Source organism: Phalacrocorax aristotelis, chromosome 13 (genome assembly GCF_949628215.1).
Source record: "Phalacrocorax aristotelis chromosome 13, bGulAri2.1, whole genome shotgun sequence".
NCBI classification, from domain to species: Eukaryota; Metazoa; Chordata; class Aves; order Suliformes; family Phalacrocoracidae; genus Phalacrocorax; species Phalacrocorax aristotelis.
In genome coordinates, this window is record NC_134288.1 from 18,035,222 (window position 1) to 18,056,406 (window position 21,185).

General features: G+C 48.3%; 1 protein-coding gene across 3 annotated transcripts in view; it reads left to right on the forward strand.

Moving 5' to 3' along the window:
* Nucleotides 1–21,185, forward strand: part of PEDS1 (plasmanylethanolamine desaturase 1) — a 198,899-nt gene that overhangs the window by 175,838 nt on the left and 1,876 nt on the right. The window contains exons 1-5 of one of the 3 annotated variants that reach the window (XM_075109034.1): nucleotides 243–501; nucleotides 4,403–4,522; nucleotides 16,083–16,174; nucleotides 17,705–17,849; nucleotides 18,505–18,717. In XM_075109034.1, coding sequence (XP_074965135.1) covers nucleotides 342–501; nucleotides 4,403–4,522; nucleotides 16,083–16,174; nucleotides 17,705–17,849; nucleotides 18,505–18,717 — 730 coding nt within the window. In that variant the 5' untranslated portion in view covers nucleotides 243–341. Of the gene's footprint in view, nucleotides 1–242; nucleotides 502–4,093; nucleotides 4,146–4,402; nucleotides 4,523–16,082; nucleotides 16,175–17,704; nucleotides 17,850–18,504; nucleotides 18,718–21,185 lie in introns of those variants that run through there. The other 2 variants (XM_075109036.1, XM_075109035.1) reach the window with 2 other exon arrangements.

The window sequence follows — 21,185 nt, forward strand, 5'->3', positions numbered from 1 at the left end:
ACCTCCCACCCGCCCCGCCGGTCCCGTCCCCGCCGCCAGCTGCGGCCCGCGGGGCGGGGCGCCTCCAGATGCGCCGACGACCCTGCCGCCACGCCATTGGCTGCGCCGCGCCGGGCGGCGCTTCCCATTGGCCCGGCGGCAGCGCGGCGGCTCCGGCGATAGGCGGGAGGTGGCGCGGAGGGCGGGGCTAGCCGCGCCCGCCTTCCCTCCGCAGCGCAGCGCCGCGGCGCGGCCCCGCTTCCCGACGCTGCCGCGGGCCGCAGCGCTGGGGCCGGGGCCGGGGCCGGGGCCGGGGCCTGCCCGCCGGGAGGAGGCGGAGGAGTGAGCCGCGGGGCCGGGCCATGGCGAGCGGCGGCGGCGGCGGCGCCGCTGAGAGCGTCCCGCGGCGGGCGGAGGCGGCGGGGCCGCGGGCGGAGGCCGCGGAGGAGCCCGAGGGCGGCAGCCGGCGGTGGGGCGCGCAGCACGCCGGGGCCCGCGAGCTGGCCGAGCTCTACTCACCAGGTGAGGGCGGGCGGGGGGTGCCGGGGCCGGGGCGCCGCCGGGACCGGGGTGCCGCCGTCCCGCCCCGCCCGCCCCTCGGCCCGGGCAGCGCTGGCGCGGGCGGCCGCTTCGGGCAGGGCCGGGCGCGGGGGCCGCTGCGTTTCTGGCACCTTCGCGGGCCCTTGCGGTGACTCCCGGTGCCGGGGCGGTGTTTGGCCGGGGAGAGGCCGGGCTGGGCTCGGTCCGCGCTGCGCTCGGCGCTTCCCGTCTGGGGACGGGCAGCCTCGGCACGGCGCTCGCCAAGCAAGCTGCTGAGCGGGCGAGAAAGCCCCGCCACGCAGAGCTGGGATGCGCAGCCTAGGGAAGGGCCCCGGCGTGGGAGCGGGGCTGGCGTCCCAGCTGCGGGCCCGTGGGGCAGCGGCGGGGTGGGGATTTTCAAGTAGAACCTGCGCAGAATGCTCTTCCCTTTAAAAAAGAACGAAAAGCTAACGTTTCCATCCAAAAGCAGATGTACAAAACTACCTTGCTTGGCAACCAACAACAGAGACGTTTGCTTCAGGGCATGCCTTCAGTGAACTGCGCTCGGGCACCCAGCCCTGGCCCCTCAGAAGGGGGCGGCGGGATGTCTGAATTCTTGCTTTGGTCTTGTCTTCCGGAAGTGTGCTGTTTGCCAGAGCTCAGTAAGGTGACGGCAGCTGTGCGGTTATGCTGCGGGAATAACTGCAGGCTCCTTATCATAAACTGTCGTTTGTCGGTGGCTCACAGTGTGAGCAACTCTAGGTCTCCTCGCCTGTTCTGGCTGTCGTGCTTTAACCCCAGCCGGCAGCTCAGCCCCCCCCTGCTGGGATGGGGGAGACAATCAGGAGGGTAAAAGTGAGAAAACCCCTGGGATGAGACAAAGACAGTTTAACAGGGAAAGCAAAAGCCGCGCACACAAGCAGAGCAAACCAAGGAATCCCTTCCCTCCTCCCCACGCCAGGCGGGTGCTCAGCCACCCCCAGGGCAGCAGGGCTCCATCACGCCCAACGGTGCCTGGGGAAGGCAAACCCATCGCTCCCAGCGTGCCCCCTTCCCCTTCCTCCATGTGCTGAGCATGATGCCGTGTGGTGTGGGACAGCCCTGGGGTCAGCTGGGGTCACTGTCCCGGCCGTGTCCCCCCCCAGCCCCTCACTGGCGGGATGGGGTGAGGGGCAGGAAAGGCCTTGGCTCTGGGTAAGCCCCGCTCAGCAGGAGCGCAGCCGTCCCTGTGCTGTCAGCACTGTTTCCAGCACAAATCCAAACCACAGCCCCATACGAGCTGCTGTGAAGAGCATTCACTTTACCCCAGCCCAAACCAGCATGCCAGTGAGTTCATTTGCAGGTGAAGGATTAGGAAAGGGAAGACATGTTTCAGCATCTTGCAGTTTCCAGCAGGTCAGCTGAACAGCTTAGCTTGCACATTCAAGGCAATTACTGGAAAAGCAGGTGTTCTTACTTGCACAGAGCCAAGAAATGGTAAGAAAACAAAGGTATCCATTAGTTTGCTAGTTTTCTAGACCGTTCAGGGCAAGTGTGCCCATTGCAGCTTGTATTGGTCACCTCTTTCTTGCCTTGAGAGAAGGTGTGTGACATCTTTAGCTGGTCTAGATACGCAGTTCTGATCCAGGCAGTGACCGATTCCTCTGCTTTACAGAAAAGCAATCGCCAGCTTTACAATTGCACCGTGCTCCTGCTCATAAGGAAAAGAGTTGCCCCCCCCGCTCCAAGCAACTTGTTACCCTTATCTTTAGCTGTAGGCTGAAGTTCCTAGGAAGTCTGTGAAGTAACAGATGTATGGTGATATCTGTCAGCACCGAGCTGTGATAATATACTAGTTGTGCAATTTTTTTCTGGCGTTACATGAATAGCTTAACATCAGAATATGTGTTAATGGTGGAAACACGTGATGTTGAATCCTTAAGAACGGGGATTACAGGTAATGGTGCAGAGTGACTGTGACTTTGGAGTATTTCCATGATTTCTTTAAGAGTACACTTTGTGGCTTTGGCACCTTATTCCTTCATGCGGGACATAACCTTTATATTTGAGTGCTCTTTAGGCACACGTTATTGGTGCTGACTCTGCTCCTTTGACTGACTCACCTTCCCAGTCTGTCCAGAGCTGAGGCTGCGTTTCTGGATGCGGGTATCTCCGGACAGTCGTCTTGGGATCCCTGTGCTCGGAGTACAGCGGTGTCTGCATAGGCTGAACTCATGGGACTTGACTTGCTAGAAAGGAGCCCCGTGTTTCCCTGCAGCCAGCTAATTGTTCCGTGAGGATCTACCCACTTAGTTCCTCTAATCAGGGTGTGTTTTTCTTATGCAGGAAGTGAGTGTTAATTAACTCTTAACTTTCATTACTCCAGGGATCTCTTTATAGATCTCTGTAGATCTCCCACATTGTGACCTGATGCTGTCTTGAAATATGCTTGTTCTTGTGTCTTAATTTAATTTTACAATTTTCTTCTACTGCAGAGGATGTTAATTTATATACTCGTGGCCTTTCCAGAACAAAACTCTGAAGTGTAAAAGTCTTTGTTCACACTTCTTTAAAATATTGCATTGTAGGCATGCTGGAGGTCATACTGATCGTCCCGTGATATTCCTAGTTTCCTTTTCATTGCATGGTTTAATTGAGAAGGAGGACTTGATTCAGCATTTAGGAGGAGAAATTTGACCAGACGGTAGGTCCCACAGAGGAGCAGGAAAGAAGCTGCTGTCCTGACCGCGTGCCAGACGCGAGTACGCCTCCGCTCCTGCGAGAGGACGTGCACCTGGCGCGCAGTCCTTACCGACTGCTCCCCAGATGGAGCGGTGCAAAGCGCAGGAGGCTGCGGGCGGGGTGGGGAATGGACCGCGGGGATACCTGCTCTGGGAAGCCCTGGGCGAGAGACAGCTGTGCTGACTGGCCCCTAAAATGGGTGAAGACTGAACTGTCTGTGTGTTGAGCTAACTGCAGCTCGGGCCTTTCTGGGCCAAGGTGGCAGCTCAGATCTCCTGCTTGGATTTAGGCATTAAAGGTCTCTTTCTGATGCCTTAATCCATACGAGTCTCGCATTGAGTGTTCCCTTGCCCTCAGCATCAGTGCCTTGTGAGGATCTAGCAGTGATTGACAGGCAGCAGCTTTCTGCTGCTAATCTGAATATTCAGAGTGTTACCATACTCTGATGTGTCTGTTCGCTTTCTGTAGGCAATGAATGAGGTTGTTGTAGAGGTACAAAGCAGTACAGCAAGGTACAAGGAGACTTTTGTACCAGTTCTTCCTCTTTCCTTATTCTGTCTCTTGTCATCCCAGAACAGCTGAGAGGTCGCAGCCTTCTGCCGGGAAGGCAAAGACAAGACTGTGGGAGTTAAGTAAGCAAGGTTAAGAAATATGCTTGCAGTGTTAGGAAAGCAATTCTAGGGCCACCAAACTACGGGATGATGCTTTTTCCTGTTAGTACAACAGCTTTATCTACAAGCTCTGAGACTTTTAAATATTACAGATCCTCAGGTGATTTAAGTACAGGGCATCTGAGGCCAGAAATTCGTTCCCAGATTCAGCCCTGCCAGCAACACTGAATATTGAATGAAATGCAGATTTGAAGAAAGATGTGGTGCAGAGGAACGTTATGCCAGCAGCCACAGGGAGAAGGAAACTAGGACAACGTGAGGTGATGTCTGAGCTGTCCCTGCTGTTTGGGCAAGGGCAGAGGGAAGGGGTTAGTAGTGGCTTGGGGAAGAGGAATGTCATTTAACAAAATGTGCACACCTCCCATGGATAAATAAGTTTCTGTTCCAGTTCCCTGTCAGACAAATGGAGTGAGTCATCCAGGCAGCCGAATAGTCTGTCTGTATTATTTCAGACTTCAAAATGTCCTCTCAGATAAAAGTAAAACATCCTTTTTTCCCTTTTTTTCCAACAGGAAAGAGACTACAAGAATGGATCTCTGTCATCTTATGCTTCTCTCTGATATGTTTCAATTTTTACAATCTTCTCTTCTACTTGCGACTGGAACACACGCCCTCTGTTATCATCGGGATACGTAAGTAGGAGCTGCTCCTGCCGTGAACAAGGCAAGACTGTCTGTTGTAATGCTGGAAACAAATGCGTGATCTTCTAGGCTTGACTTACTGTTGGAAGGGGAGGGGGATGTTTGTGCCTGTGCAATTGTAGTGCCTCTGAAACGAAGACCATCTGCAAAGATGGTTCCTGCTTTCTGTCTTTCATTTCGGCGGCTTCTCAGTATCTCAGAGGTGAAGTTTTTAACGTAGCTGTTTAAGTTTGGTGTTCCCACGTAGTCATCGCCAGCGTGAGGACTGTTGGGAGGGGAAATAGGTGTCAGCACGGTCCGAGTTGGAAACAAAATACATTGATTGACGAAAATATTTACAAGAACTTTTCAGAAAGCCAAAGCCCAAGAGAAGTCTAATAAAAGGTGTTTTGAGCATCAAACTGGCTTGTTTTCTGGGGACTGATAACTAAAACCTGAGTATTTTGGAGTGCTATACTTTCATGTCAGGATGTGAAGTTTGGCCTTTATCCTGAATGATGACTTTTTTCCAGCAGTGTAAGAAAATTTGCAGCTTTATTGTGGTAATAAATGCAACTCTTGGTCTCTTATTACTTCGCTTGATTGGAAGCGTAGGCAAGCAAGCTCAGTCTCATATCTTCTGCCTGAGATGTGTATATCTATTTTAATGGGCTGGATCTTGGCAGGGCAGAGCTAGCTGGTCTAGATGCAGTGCGAGTTCGTGAGTTCACCTTTTCCATGAAGGAGAGGAAGAATTAGTAAAGGATTCTAGTTTGCTGCAGCTTTACTGATGGAACCGGGAATTGCGTGGAGTTGGCTGAAGGAAAACTTGTCTCGGAATAAGCTGGGTGTGAAAAGAGGCTCCATAACGTTCATCATATCGTTCAAAGCCTAAACCTGTGCATAGCTTGGATGTTGCTTAACACTCGGGGCAGAAAGTATCGGTGTTTGCGTGAGCTTTGTGCTGCAGTTCTGACGTGCCATCGCACAGAAAGTTCCCTGAGAACGGGCGGAGGAGAGGGCAGGGGAGCAGCCGGAGCCGGGGCAGGCGGCGTCTCTGCGTGAGTCGGTCTGACGGCGTTATCTGGGCAGCGAACGTGACCGTTGGCTGTATGGTTACGGATGTACGGGAGGGGATGTGGGAAAGGAAAGAGGGTTGAATTTAGAAATGAGAGGAGTCGGCTCTGCAGTGCATGCCTTGCCTGATTTTCTGGTAAACTTCTAATGTGGGGGGAGGGAGGGAGGGAGGGAGAACAGTAACCAAGCATTTCACCGGCCGTCTACTGTACTTGCGATGCACACTGAAGGCAATAGTAACTTCTTGCGTTGGGTGTGTATAAATGTTTGTGTTTTCTTATGAATGGCCTCGTTAACTGAAAGAACATATGGTGGTGTTCCGTAGGACGCCATATAAGCTAGCTTCAGGTGTTCAGCTTCTGTGCTTTATAATAAAAAGTAACTTTTCTATAAACTGTGTGAGGTGGTGTGTGCTTTAGAAGAGAATGGCACTTGTTTGTAGTCACTGTTGCATGTTGCTAATGATTAAAAAACAACCAAAAACCCCACAAGAAATCAAACAAACCCCCTCCCTCCCCCCCAAAAAAAACCCCAAACAGCAGGCTCAAAAAGCGATATGTGATCGATGCTATGAATTCCTGCCAAAGCTGAGTCAGGAGTGGCGATTCCCGATGCCTGTATAAAGGTTATGGCTTTGGGCTGGGGCTGAGGCGAGGCGCTGTCCTCCTGCTGTGAATCACGCCAGCGCGCCTGGTCTGATACAGTCTTGCCTCAGCTGATGAGGTGGAGGTGTTGGGAGGAATGGAGAGGAACGTGGCACAACAGCTGCTCCGTAATGGTGGGGACAGATGTAGGCAAGAGAATCAGTAGTGATGGTTAACCTGTAGTGCAATCTGTTTGCAACTGGCTTTCATCTCAAAGTTAATATTGATAAAAGCTTGAGTTCTCTGATATCCTGGTTACCAGTGTAACTGATAAAGCAGCCAATTCACTGATAATATTATTTAAGTAGTAGTGAATGATTAAAGTAGCAGAATCTGGATTCTGTGTAAATAAAGTAGTGTGGAAATAACTGATAGTGTGTACAAAAATAAGTGCAATAAAATAAGCGCTGCACACTATCTTGTTTTGCCGTCTTCCTTCAATACGTTGTTTCTCCAGGTAAAGTATGAGTGATGTCTGTAATTCCCAGTGACGATTAGGTTTTATTAAGTTTTGTGAAACTCTCCTCCATAAACGTCCTGATTCCTAAGTACTGTACGCAACGCAGCGGCTAAGATGGGGAATGGTGAGTCACGGACGTCGTCAGACACGTTCCCATTGAAAGCTTTCCTGAAGCTTAGATTAGAATATTGACCTTTGAGCTGAGATCACAAAATAAACATTCTGCTAATAAAGACCTAGCTCTAGGTCAAGTTCACGTCAGGCCTTTGGAAATCTGAAATCTATGAATGGTCCAATGGGCTGGATCTGATCTGCTGCGCAGACCTGTTCATTAAGATGCGCTGTTGGGACCCCTGTGTGCTCTTACGTGAATATATATTTTCTTCTAAGAAATGGGGCGGGGGGGGATAGTTTGAACCTTCTGCATCATTTCACCTAGCCTAAACCCTATATCTGTAATTAAAGGCTGCGTTATATCTTCTTTTTTCATATCTGCAAAAGCACACATTGTAACACGGGTAATACTGTAAATATCTTAATCTAGAAGTTCTTGGGGCAAAACCAGTCCGATCCTCCTCTGGCTGGCAGCGCGAAAGCACTCGCTTCCGCGTGTGGTGTGAGCAGGCAGTCTGCGAAGAAACTAGCTCGCGTGGCGTGCCGGCGCTTGCCGTGCCGGGCTGCCTGCGGGCGCTGGCGCCGCGCGGTGCGGGAGGGCAGGCCGGAGCTTCGCGGCGTTGTTAGAGGATGGCTTTTTGAGCTGGGGTGTTTTCTGCTGACTAAAGGTGATCTTGCCAGAAAGGAAGAGGAACCCGTGTGAGTCTCTTTTCTTCCAGGCTCATTTAGCACAGACAGGAGACAATTCCCTTCCCCTCCTCAATGTTTTTAAAAAAAAAAAAAAAAAAAAGTAGGCAGGGGATGGATTTTTTGTTGTTTCTGTGTTAAATCCATTCATGCCCTATTCTGAGTGTCTTCAGCTGCTGAGGACCTAGGAAGATTTTCCTTTTCTTGCAAGCTGACAACTGTAGATTCGAGTCTGGTATTTTATTTGCACGCTCACGGTTAACTCCAGGGCAGGCTTGGTTAGGACGGCTGGGTGCGATGGAGGCTAATACCCTGGTTTTTTCAGCCATGGCTGAACCGTCCTAGCGGTACCGCGGACCCCGAGCAGCCTCTGCCAGTGCAGTAGAAGCTCAGCAGTGCTGGGGACAAGGCTGGCATAGCTGTTACTTGTGTGATGAGCAGGAAAGCCTCACCAAAACACTGAAGGTCAGGCTTGAAAGCTCTTTACACCTTCAGGTGAGTTTGTGGTATCCAGCACATTATTCCATATACATGAGTTATATATGGGTGGTGTATTAATAGTACCTAGATAAAAAGTTTGGCAAGTTACGCCGTGGGTTCTGGTTTTCGTTGTTCCCTCCCTCCCTCATATCTTCTTACAGGGTTTTAAAACCTTTTTTCCAAATTGGTTGACTTGTTTCTGACATTTGACTTTTATCTGCAGCCACATTTGTTCTTAATAGGTGCTGTTTATTGCAGCCTTAAAAAAGAATAGTTACGCTTGTGTTGTGACCAGTGTATATGCCTAAGAGCAGCCCCATGTAGGGCAGGCATCTTCAGAGGCATCTTGTGACTCAACACAAGATACGATCAATCATTGCTGACTTGAGGGATGGGGAACTAATTTTTTTAAACCTGTTTGAGGTACACGTTTCCTTATTGCAAATGTTGTGGGTTGGCCGGACAGAGCATGAAGGAAGAAACCACTTAGTTCACTTTCAGAATAGAAACTTGATGTGATCGGGGCCCAAACCCCTTTTGTTTCAAGCAGGAGTAGCTCTGCAGAGCTGCGCTGGGTTAGCTGCAATGCAGAGCCAAGGGATGAGTGTGTAATACGTACAAAAGCTCTGGCACACACTGGAGTAAAAGTACTCTGGAGACATGAACTCTTTATGAAATGGAGTGCCGTGCACCTGGATCGGCCGCCTCGGAGTCCTGCTGCCTTACAGCAAGGGGCAGAACTGTAGCAGTGTCACTTCACTTTGGATTTATTTCGTATGGGAAAATGAGTTTCCACTTGAAATTTTGATTTAAAAAGTCATTACGCCAGGGAAGCCTCAGTTAACAAAGGAAAATCATTCTTTACTTCAGTGTTGGTCCCAATAAGCCAAATCTTTGTCACCTGCTGTCTCACCCCATCTGAAATAACTAGCAGTTACTCCATCGCTGTAGGTAACTTTGTGTTTCCCGTTCTAAACTGCATCGCCTCTGAAAGGCGGAGACTCCGCAAGCTGGGATTAAATAGGCAAAACTTTGATTCTGCGTTTTGTTGCACTGTCGTTAGTGCACACTTGCGTTGCACTGACACAGTTTGCATTACATCATCTGTTGATCCGTTTTGCAGTGGTTGTGTGCGTTGACTTCGGAGCTCCAGGCCCCTCCTGCACCAAAGGATTCTGGAGGCTGTTGGTCTTGAAAGCGGAATTCTGGAGTCTAATTGCCGGTTTGCACTCGGGCAGGTGATGGTGACACCAGTTATCTGTTCTTCGTGTAACTTGGGCTAGGGGTCGAACTTCCCAGGTGTGCTAGCAGCTGTTCTCGGGCAGGGTGGATGAAGGCTGCACCCTGATGGGGGGGAGGTGATCCCTCCTCCCTGCCGGAGACTGCTGGCCCGGGCGGTGGGGGAGCTGGTGGCATGGCCCCGTCTGCTTCCCCGCCAGCGGTGGGACAGGGGCAGAGAAAGCTCTGTGTGCTTTCCGACTTGTTGGGGTTCTCTTAAAGCTGCAGGGGACTGGTGCGGGAATTTAAGAGCCGTAGGTCTCAGTGGCCCCAATTCCCTCAGAACAGTGCCTCTTGCACTTCAAAACACCAGCCCACGCCGGAGTGTTGCCCTGATGGAGTCGGCTGTGGCGACTGGTGACAGCGATTAGCTTTGGTGAGAGGGCAGGCGCCGAACAAAGCCGGCGTTGCGGCTGCTTACGCCCCGCGCCGGGCAGGCGTTCAGGCGTCCGGTCCCCTCTGGGCGCCAGCCGGCGTGCGCAAAGCTGCCCCTGCTCCGGAGCTGAGCTCGCCCTGCCTGAGCCCTGGGAGCCTTCTAAATGGATGAAACCGGAGGATTGGTTTGATTAGTCATGCTAACGAAGTACTGGGTGTTGGGTTTTTTTTAAGTGAGGGAAAATTTGCTCTTGTTTTCATTTAGTATCCATTGTTCTCTGACCTTTAATAATTTTCTTCTGGGATGGCTTGATTGCTTCTTCCAGTGATGCATTTTTGGGGAAAAGAAGTACCCACAATGGTACTTTTTGGTTAAGAACCTGAGGCTTAAGTAAAGTTGTCAGGATTTTGTCCGTACTTACAGGGGCAGCTACAGAGAAGACGGAGACTCCCTTTTTACACAGAGTCCCATGGAGAGGACAAGGGGGATGGACACAAGTTGCTCTTGGGGAGATTCTGGTTGGACACAAGAGGAAAATTTTTCACAGTGAGGACAGTCACCATTGGAATAATCTCCCCAGGGAAGGGGTTGCCTCGGCCACTTTGGACACCTTCAAGAGGCGTCTGGACAGGGTGCTGGGCCATCTTGTCTAGGCTGGGCTCTTCCCAGAAAGGCTGGACTAGATGGTCCCTGAGGTCCCTCCCAACCTGGGATTCGGTGATTCTGTGATTCTTTGCAAGCACTCCATCAGCTGGAGAAATAGCAGGAATAGCTTGCTTTGTGCTAATAGACTAAGATTAAAGACATGAAAATAAAATTTGGCGGTTCCTATTGTTAAGTTTATCAGGTAGTGGTTCTCAGCCAAGTCATGCTTCTGGTAGACAAATATTTGCTTTAGGATGTGCTGCGGTTCCGATGCCTGGGCAGCCGGTAGCCTGATCCCTTGGGGATGTCCTCTTCCCTCCGGCCTGCGGCAGTGTGGCGAGCTGCGAGGCCTCTGCCCTGAGGCTGGCGTTCAGGTCTGGGGCGGCTGGAGGCGAGGCAGTGTGCCCTGCCTCGGGCAGCCTCGCTGGAGGCAGCGGGTTATGCCAGCTTTCCCACAGCGGGGAGTAACTGGGGTGTACAGGGGAAGGAGGAGAAATGTCCGCTATATGAGTAGCACATGCCAATCGTGCAAAATAAGCTTGCGTGGCTTAAGATGGGCTTTCCTGTCTCTGGAGTGCATGTTTTATAGACGGGGCTTACTTGGAAGCCCAGTTATAATGTAATATTACTTCTATATGTAATAATAATAATACCTATAATATCCAGGCCCTTCTTTTGTTGCATGGTTCAGCTGTGTTCTCTGCTTACTTGCACTGTTAGGTCCAGTTCTGACTGAATATTTCTCTGCTTTAAATAGCCAGAATGAGTAACTCCTCTTTTTTTGCCTTTAAGCTGCTACCCTTTATACTTGTTGAAAGGTTCAGGGATTATTTTCTTAGCCTCATAACTTGCCGTCGTATAAAACCCCTGCCTTCTCTGTACTGAAAGCTACTAAATGTGGAATGCAGGTGACTATGGCATTTTATTTTTATAAGCATGTATGTAACAAACAACTGTTACTTTAGCATATTGATTTTTAGAAAACAGACTTTTCTGTTGTGGAATGAACCGCTCCCATGGCTCTTTAGTGCTGTAGCATTCAACTAGTTCGTACAGTCAATGATTGAAAATGACTGTACTTCCCAATGTTGTTACACAATAGCATCGAGTTATTTAATAACTTCTTATGCTGCTTCTTCTCCTCTCTAGAGACTCTAACTGAATTTTTACAGTAAATATGAAACTTTATATACTGTACCGTAAGGCTTCTGGGTTACAATTTGAGAGTTACATCTATGCAAAGCTAGGCTTACACTTGGCTCTGTAAAACTTCGGCCAAGTACAACCGTGTGTTGCAAATATGCGAAATGGCTTTCTCTCTTGAACAGCTCATACCTCAAAGGTCCCGCTCTCGCTTGGCTTCCTTCCGCCCACGCCTGGGAGCAGCCGGGCTGCAGGAGGTGCTACGCAACGTGCTCACGAGAGAAGCGCTTCGTTAAAGCTGACCCCTCAGCTTGGTGCCTAAGCGAGGAGGAGGAGGAGTGGGGACGCTGCTGTGAAGCAAACCCTACGCGTGACCTGGTTTGCGAACAGAACGCGAGCGGGAGCAAAGCCGCCGCGTGTCGATTACACGTTCGGGCCAGTCATGCTTCCAGCCCGCGGGCCGGCGGCGACTCGGCCGCCGGAGTGCCGGCGGTTGCTCTGGCGCGTCCCCCGGCTCGGGCGAGAGGCACGGCTTCCCCGGCAGTGTCCCGAGGGCAGGGCAGCACCCGCAGGCCTGCCTGGAAAGGAGCGGCTGCCCTCGTGTGCCTCAGGCCTGCGTTCGCTCACCTTGAAACAGCTGCTGCTGGTTGAAGTGCGTTTGTACGCCTTTGGTCTCCCTGCGTGCTAGGCCTTTCTCTTTTCTCCCGATTCAGCGGTCTACTTCCAAAAGGAAGAAATCCTGGGGTTTTACGCAAGTTCGCGGCTCACTTCTTAGCCACAACGCCTTCTCCCCCTCCTGTGTTTCCCGAGTACTGACCTCTTCTTCAGATACAAGCCAGTGATGGGCTGATCCTCCATCTCACCACTCAGCAGGCTGGAGTAACATGAACGCGTACAGAGCAGTATTTCTCTAAATCTTTACTTCTAATGAGTGTGTGAATCCACCATTTGCAGTTCATATATACCTATATGCAGATGTCCTGCTTTTTCTGACTTTATGGTTAACTCGTAATTCGTGCTCAGGGCTGTCAACCTTCTCTTGCCCTCCCAACCTTGATGACAGAGCATCACGATCTTACACCACCTTAGAGAAGTAGCTGAACGCCTGTGCCTTGATTTTCCCACTTTAACTAAAGACAGGGGGTATATGAGAATATTGAGTTCAATTCACTGCTGTCTGATGTGCCTTCCGGGTCTGGGGGCAGGATGCAAACAAAGCGTTAGGATGCTAGCCATGTATAACCTTTGGTATGGTTTTTGCTCTTTCATTACAACTCACCATATGCAACTGCTGAAGAGTGAGCAGGCCCTTCTGCAATACAGCTGAAATATGATTTCTAGTAGTTGGGTTTTTTCAGGTTGCCTTAGTATAATGCACTGCTTCAGGCACCCTTCATTGCTTCCTCTTAGCTTTCTACCAGCTGACATCAAAGAAACGTGCAAAATATCTATTGAACTGTCAGGATTTTCCCTCTATTTTTGTTGTTGTCGTCCTTGCTGTTATTTCAAGCTCTGATAATGCAGTGTGCTGGAGGCGATGCGCGTTAATAGGGTGATTACCTCAGCAAGAATGGTATTTTACTTCTTGCTAAAAGAAGCGTCGTTTGGATATCTTCCCCCTGAATCAAAGCTGTTTGCTCTTTTGGCTCCTAGGTGCCGATCTAAAAGCTATTGTGCTCCACCCTGTCTCACTGTAGCTTCCATGTGTGGTCTGAAACAAAAATGCGTGCAGAATTTACTGCTTGTGGAAAAATAAGCTGTCTTCAGTACAATAAGGTGGTACATAAAGGATGAAGTGTCTCCTGCTGTATTTTAGAGTTTGGGCCAACTAGCTAATGGATTCAGCTGTGGGGATTGATTTGTAATAGGAAAAGAAAGCCTTCTGGGGTAGTAGGTGCCACACTAATCCTGATTTTCTTTCTTCTCCCTTTTTAAAAATGAAAGGTATGGGGAAGGGCTGCAGAGGTGAGGGATGAGCTGGGCAAAAGGTAACCAGGAGGAGGGGTATATCTGAAATACACCGCGCTGCATGCACTGCAGGTAACCGCTGTGCCCTGAAGATGAGGAGCATTTGGTCAATAGTAACAGAACAACCTCCTCCCCTTTCATATTGTAAAAATCACCTGCTCTTTAGCAATCCTGCTAATGTTACCAGAACTTCATTAAACTGGACTCTCAAAGCAGCTGACTTAAGTTTCCTGACTGGAATAGGAAAAATCAGGCAAAGCCCAGATCACGACCATCGTAAATAAAAGTTGTGTGATTTATGGGGAAAAGTACACGTTTGTAGTTTTGTTTCCTGGCGTATCTCAGATTGTGTTTAAGTTTCTGTGAGAGAGAAGGAGCAACAAGATGCCTTGGAGTCAAAGCAAGATGAACCAGTATACCAACAATTTGATTTGTGGTTTGAATTACAAGTGAGTTGGAGTTGTCTTCCTAACATCCTAGCAGGCAGAGGGGTGCCTGCCCATCACAAAAAGCCTCAATACTGTAAATGAGAAGCTGTGCTTGAAGAAAGGCTTCAGACCCAGAGAGAAACAGGTGCCGGCTAGTGGAGGAGAAAGCCGAGCACTCTCCTAGCTTCACAGACGCCTGAGGAGGAGTTGGTGCGGCAGGCAGAGCAAAACACATTTCCTGCATCACCTCTGGTTTTGCAACTCCCTGCTGTGTCTGGTGCAAAGACTATGTTACAATGGGCAGCTTCTGTAAACAGCCCGAGTTTTGTAAATATCAGCGGGGAAAACTAAAGCGCTGTGTTCTGGCCGCTCTGCCCTGGCCCTGAGACTGCTTCGGTGCCTTGCAGGGACACACGGGCTTCCCTGAGACCTGCCAGCCATGCCGGTAGCAAGTGACTGTGCCTTATGCTCAGAGCACCGGGTGGGAGTAGGGAATTGGTGACCGAGCTGCTTTGAAATGTGTGTTTTGAACACATAATTTTTGTATTTCTGTTGCTGTGACTCACTTAACAATAGCCTGCAAGAACAGTATGTAGTGCTTTAATTGGCATGGGTTTTGTGCATGATTTTGCGGGATTTTCACTGAGGTCAGACACTATCAATTCCCAGGTATATCATACTTGCACGGTACACAGTAGCTATTTTGAAATCTGGGTCGTGCTTCTGCTCAATCCTTTTGACTAGACCTGCAGGTAAGAAGCGTGCGCTGCCTCCCCCTTTCGGAGCCGGAACGCTGGCTCCGCAGAGAATCTCCAGGTATGCCTGTATGCATCTTCACCGGGTGGTCGATCTCCGGGGATAAAAAAACAAAACCAAAAACCCAAACCAGAAGGAGCTTTCTGGTATTTTTATTAACCTGAAGAGACAGCGCTGCAGTGAAAGAGGATCCTGATTCATAGTCTGGCTCATTCTTCAGCAAGCCTAGACTCCATCCACGCCTGGCTAATCTGTCTTGAAACCTGCTCAGAGCAAGATGTGCAGGCTTGAACCGGTACCTCTTGGTGTGTCTGTGCTTCAAGGGGCAGGGTCTGACTGTCCTAAATACCTCAAGCGTAGAGGTCCCAAGGCAGTATCTTGCTCATTACTGTGTTTGCTGTGCTGTACGCCACATTCCCCCAGCCTCTCTGTTAAAAATATGAGAACTTCTTTGGCAGTCTTCTCTGAATTTTTCCTCAGAAGCATAAAGAGCCTGGCAGTAGAGCTCGTGCAGGAGGGTGTCTCAGACGGTGTTGGAGACTCATGACTAAAGGGACTGGGAACCTGGGAGTCGGACAACTTCTGCAGTGAAGAGTGATAGGTGTCTGTGAAACACCATCTGACAGATTTATGACTAATGGGAAAATATGCAGCTGTTCTGATCAAATATAACCTACATCCTTGCTTTTAAATGTCAGGATTAGCCAGAGACTTGAGGAGGTAGATTATTCAGAACATGAAGGCAAAAATAGGGCTTTATGTGCAAGAACTGAAAATCGCCTTTCCTTGACTGCAGTTCTAACGTTATTGTGGTTGGCAGCTAGAAAAATCTTGACACTTGTTGCACCAACCTCCATTGAATGGTGTCTCTAACCTAGTATGGGAATACTGCGAGTGTGTGATGCCCCTTGCAGAGACTCGTTAGCGTGGTTTCTGGGGCCTTGCCTGAAGCTTTGCAGGTGCCACGCTCTGAAGGTGCGTGATGTTCCAGTCTTATTTTGTAAACGGTATTGCTGTACCCAGGAGCGGCTTCTTGATTAGTGCTTATCTGCAGTCATTGGAGTTCGGTGCTTCTTGTTTACAGACATAAGGGACCAAGGGAGAAGAGGAAGGGTCTGCAGATAGCATCATCTGTTGGGTGGCCTTAATGGCTATTTTATAGCCAAGTAGTCTGTTCAATGCTGCTGAAGAAGAGGCTAGGCAGATCTGAGTGATTCACTTATAACTTACTATTATTTCCCAGCCCCACAGTTGTAAAGATTTGTCAAGCCCGTCTGTAGAAGATGGGTTAAATGCAAAATCGTGCTGTAGATTTAATGACGATTGTAACTGTCCAAATGGTGTCCCGTTAACCTCTTCTTTTTCCCAGTTGCCTGACCAGATTGGGTAGCTCTCATGTGGTTGTAAATATCTAAGTTAGAGGCAGATAAAAAGTAAACTTGTAAAACAAGTATAAAATGGGAATATGTCAGTAAAAACGCTTGTGTGTAACTAACTGTCTCTCTCCTCATTCAAGTTGCAGGAGTTATTACGGCTGACTTCCTATCAGGATTATTTCACTGGGGAGCAGATACCTGGGGATCTGTGGAGCTACCCGTAGTTGGAAAGGTTTGAGATTCTTATCCTTAAGCTTGAAAAAGTTATGACATGCTTTTGTGAAAGAGCTGCAGTATTCCCAGCTGTGTTGGACAGTGTATATGAGCTGTATCTTTCTTGCAGTCTTGCCAATGTACCCAGCTCCCCGGCGAGAACCCTCCTCCACTAAATGGCGCGGTACATTGCTGGTAACGCGCCGTGTTTACGCTTGGCCTAGGCAATGTGTGCAAGGTGACACTGGTCCGTTTTATCGCCTTGTTTAAGGTTAGCACACAGTTTTGCAATACCAGCGTTGGCAGCCCTTCCCAAGGTGCTGTGGAATGGCCTGTGAAGCCACAGGCATAGAAACCTGGCTAGAGTAGCGTATATCTTCCGAAAGGCTGATAAACAGAGAGATGTGGAGAATTGCTCCTGTAGCTAAACTCTCTGAAAGCTGTCCCGTAAAACACGAAACTGCTCCAGTAAGAGATCTTCCCAGTTCTCTGTGCTGCTAGCACCTATTGTAAACGCAGATGTATTAGAACGGTGATGACTGAAGATTTCGATTTGAGAGGTACTAGGCATCTGCAGCTACACATGCCAGATGCTTAGCGGAAAGTGCACTGACTTCTATAATAAGCAATAATCTTTTTTTTAAATCAACTTCTTCATAGCTGCCATAAATTACTCCTCATTGTGCAATATTATAAGGATCTCTATTAAATAAAAAAGTATATGGGATATTCCTTGTAATTATCCAGAAATACATGAACTAGAACAGCAGAATTAAGACTGTTGGCTTTAGGCTTATTTTTGTTCACCTTCAATAGTCTTAGTCCTTGAATTCCTGTATCTCTGGACCATAGTTTAAAAAAAAAGCACTGCACTAAATAAACAAGAGTTCAGATGGATCAGGACACCTTTGCATAGACTGTACGTGATATATGTGTTAAAGGCAAATAAGCGTACTTGTTTCACTGTCCCACTCCTACCTATCACATTTGCTCTGTCTCCTCTGGGATTGGGTATTCAGATGTGATTTCTGCTCCTAGAGGAGGCTTCTGTGTAATCCCTTTGACTTACTTTGGTTTGTCTAGTAGTCATTTGACTTGCCTTTAGTCTGTAAATGCTGTCAGCTGCAGCTCATATAAAATGTTAGGCTGAATTTTCATTTTTTTTAGTGTTTTTTAATTTATGCTGCTTAGCAAGTGACTTGTATTTGTGACTTTCACAGGCTTTTGTCTGTGAAATTAGGATGCTGATGCTTTGTTTTTGAGACCTACAGACTAAAGGTCCTAAGTGAAAATTAAGAATAAAACTGGAAAGCCATGAAAAACTGGGTTTAAGTTTGGGAACTGAATTGCTTTGCAAATGTCAATCAAACTATCTGAAGTGTTGTCATCACAAAGGTTGAGAGTCCTGCTTACATGCTTGGTACTGTGGAACTCTCTTAAACAGTCATCAGGTTTGAATGCATGCAAGGCTTGGGGTTTTTTTTATATATTTTTCTTTTCAAAATCATTATTGAGCCGTGGTGTCATGTTTACCAATTTGTTTTTTCAGGCTTTCATCAGACCCTTTAGAGAACATCATATTGACCCCACAGCAATTACTAGACATGATTTTATAGAGACCAACGGAGACAACTGCTTTATGACACTAGTCCCATTGGCAAACATGGCATACAAATTTGTTTCATTTTCCCCAGGTAAGCTGTTACTTCTGACTTATGTGGATTTAGCATCTTTGTTTATATTTAGATGAATATTTGTCTGTCTGAGGCTAGGAGAAATCAATTAATGCGAGATGACGAGTAATAGCTGTCTGAAGCGTGATCCTTCTGGAAGGAGGGAGGGAAGCTTATTTTTTTCTTGAAGGTAGAGCAGCTAGAAAGTGGGACAGCTAGATTCTCTAGCTCAACAGAATCTGTGCCTGAAGTGTCTTGCAAGGAAGCAGCAGAAGTTACGGTAAATGTTCTTTCTATAAGAGGGACCAGACTGTGCGTAGCGGGAAACTCGTTCTAAAGAGTATAAAAAGGCTTCGTGGCTGTGTAGAAGTGTATTATTTGCAAACTAGAAGTGCAAGAATTAAAGGATTAATTTAATTTTATAGATTGTAAACTCGGAGTTTAACTCCCTGTTTCTGGTGCGTTGACACACGCTGGCACTTACCAGCCTGCCTTGTGACATTCTGGAATTGCTTATGGCTCGCTAGCTCTCGCGGCGCTTCTGCCAAAGCAGCTCCGTTGAGGCGTCGTTCCTTCCTGCAGCACCAGGCAGCTCTGTCTGGGCAAGACATCGTTTTCCTAGTAGAAATTTAGCTTTTCAGAAATAGTATTTAAAGATACACATCTTGTTTTGCAGAGGCATTATATGAAACATGTCCTTGGGAGTGTTATGTCTTTGCCCTTATCATCTTCATCACCATGACGAACCAGATTCACAAGTGGTCGCACACGTACTTCGGTCTTCCACCCTGGGTCATATTTCTACAGGACTGGCATGTTATCCTGCCACGGAAGCACCACAGGATCCATCACGTGTCTCCACACGAGACGTACTTCTGCATTACAACTGGTACTGCCTCGGGTTCATACTGCAAGCTCTCTTCAGTAGTCAGTGCAATTCACCTGGCAAGATGTAATTTAGTGACAGCCTATTAAATACCTAGAAAATTACATGGTGAAGTTAACCATGCTCTTATCTGCACAAGTTCTTAGCAAAGCTATAGTTGTTTCTGTGGCATGAAAAATGTGGGGGGAAGATTCATGATTGGCTAAAAGATAACTTTTAGCCTGATGGGGTGGTCAGTGGTACTGAGATCCGATTGCATGGTATTGTGGTAATCTCATGCTGGTAATGGATTTTGTTCATTACGGTCTTAAAGCTGCTGTTCCCTCAAAAGAGCGTATCATCTGCAAGTGCAGCTTTCCTTGAATGCTCATTTCTGAAGCAAGCCTTCTGCATTTTCAGCATTCCTTCATTCTGATTTGGGGCACAGGAGTGGACAGGCTTGCAGAAAATTGGCTTTCAGTTCCTTTTATAGCTGTATTGAATTTTATGCCCAGTGTACAGGCAGATATACTCAGTCACCAGTGTTGCACAATCCCAAATAAGTTACCAGGTTAATCAGACAGCTGGAAATAAACCACTCTGGTTCTTCATTCTGTCATTGACAGTTTATGTTGGTTTTGAAATCTCTGCCAAGAAACTAATCTATTTCTCATGGCCAGAATGTCCTGTAAAAACACAGTACAGTTAAGGAGCCTGACTTGACACATGATGGCAAGAATCTTGCCACTCTAAGAGCTTTTTTTTCAGTCCTTCTATGTTGTGAAAGTCTAAGCCTGACCATTGTTAGCAGTCGTGGGCTAGTCGCGTGTTTTTCCTCATTTTAAAAAAAGTAATGTGCTTCTGTTCACTCCGTGCTTTCTGTAAGTGTTCATACCATACCAGTCTGACATAACACAGCATGGTAGATTGTATACTTGGATTTTCAGTGGAGCAAAATGTTTCTGCAGCCCTAATTATCTTTCATCTAGGGTAGCAGTGAGGAGAAGGCCAGAAATACGTGACCAGTGTGCTATTTAAAAGGGTCCTTTACCGAGTAAAACAGGACCAGTTATTGTAATGTACTCGTTAGTGACTTAAGAGTAGATGGCCAAGCCCAAAAGGCGTACTCGGTTTCAGAGCTGGCCCATGTACATAAAGGTCCGCCGCAGTATCACTGCCAGGGAAGGTGTCGGATAGCAGGGCCTTCTGGCATTCCCAATGCAAAGCTTTCGGACTGACTGCCATTTTTAGCCACGAGGAAGGAGTCATCCATTCCTTGAGGGGTAATGGCTGTGTTAACGGGAGTTGCATGGGCTGACTTCCTAAAGGGCACCAGTACAGGGTGAGCCGCGTGGAGCTGCGGGATCGCAGGAGAGCTGGGGACGGTCACGTCGCCTGCAGCCGTGGCTGAAACAGCGCCCGTTTCGATAGATCGATAAAGCTGTAGTTGTGTCTGATTAGGATTGATCTAGCTCTCTAGAAATATGGTATTTTTCAGCAGAGAATGTTCTCTCCCTTAGGTATTTCTGTCCCGTAACAGCTATACACGTAGTCTGACGTGAGCAGCGAGAACGGTTGTTTCCCTTCTGGTGGCTGTGTCACCGCTGTAGGATGGTCCTCGGACCCGGCAGAGCTGGCTCTGCGGCAGCTTTCCCGTGCCCCGGTCTTGCTCGTGCTATCCTGCGCTTCAGCTCTTTCCTCTAACGTGAACCACTGCTGCGAGCTCCCCGTTTCCGTTGGGGCAACAGCTTCTTCGTTCCCGCCTCTCCTTTGGTTTTGTTTCCGTACGCTTTTTTCCCTTTTCCAGAAACGTACACGGAGTGAAGTATAACATGTGTGCTTACAGGACAGTTCTGTAGGTCTGGGACCACTAATATAACCCTGTGTACATCCATCTCTTCCTGGTTGTAGGAGAACTTCTACAGGGAAATGCCGTTTTGCGGGTGCTGATTTCTTTTGGTTTTCTGAGTTTTACGATGTTTAATAAAACAGAGACCTAAAGTTACTATATAATATATTGTAATAAAACCCCCTGAAACTCTCTTTGTGCACTCTCCTGTCAGTTATATGTAGTTAGGTTGGCATCAAAATGCAGTGTCAGAAAATCAAGTTAATGTTCTAATTAATAGCCTAAAAGGAAGACGCGAAGCCCCTCTGAATTCAGGGTGAGGCCTGCTAAGCCTGTGTGAGTTGCAGCCCCACAGTCCGTACAACGCACCGTTTCCACAAAGCATCCAAAATACCCTAAATCTGTAGGCTGGGAAGGGTGCGTTAAACTCCGGCTGCCTGCATGCAGAACATGATGGCACTTACTGCCATTTTTACAGAAAACGGTAAAAGCCTGTCCCGTATCAACCTGCTACAGCCTTTGTGGTTTCTGGGAAGCAGAAGTGCGCTGTTAGCAGAGTTGCACAGCTGCGGGAGTGTGCTGCTAGGAGTGCTCCATTTCCATCTGGGAAGCGTCCAGTGTCCGCTACTGTTAAAGACGGCGT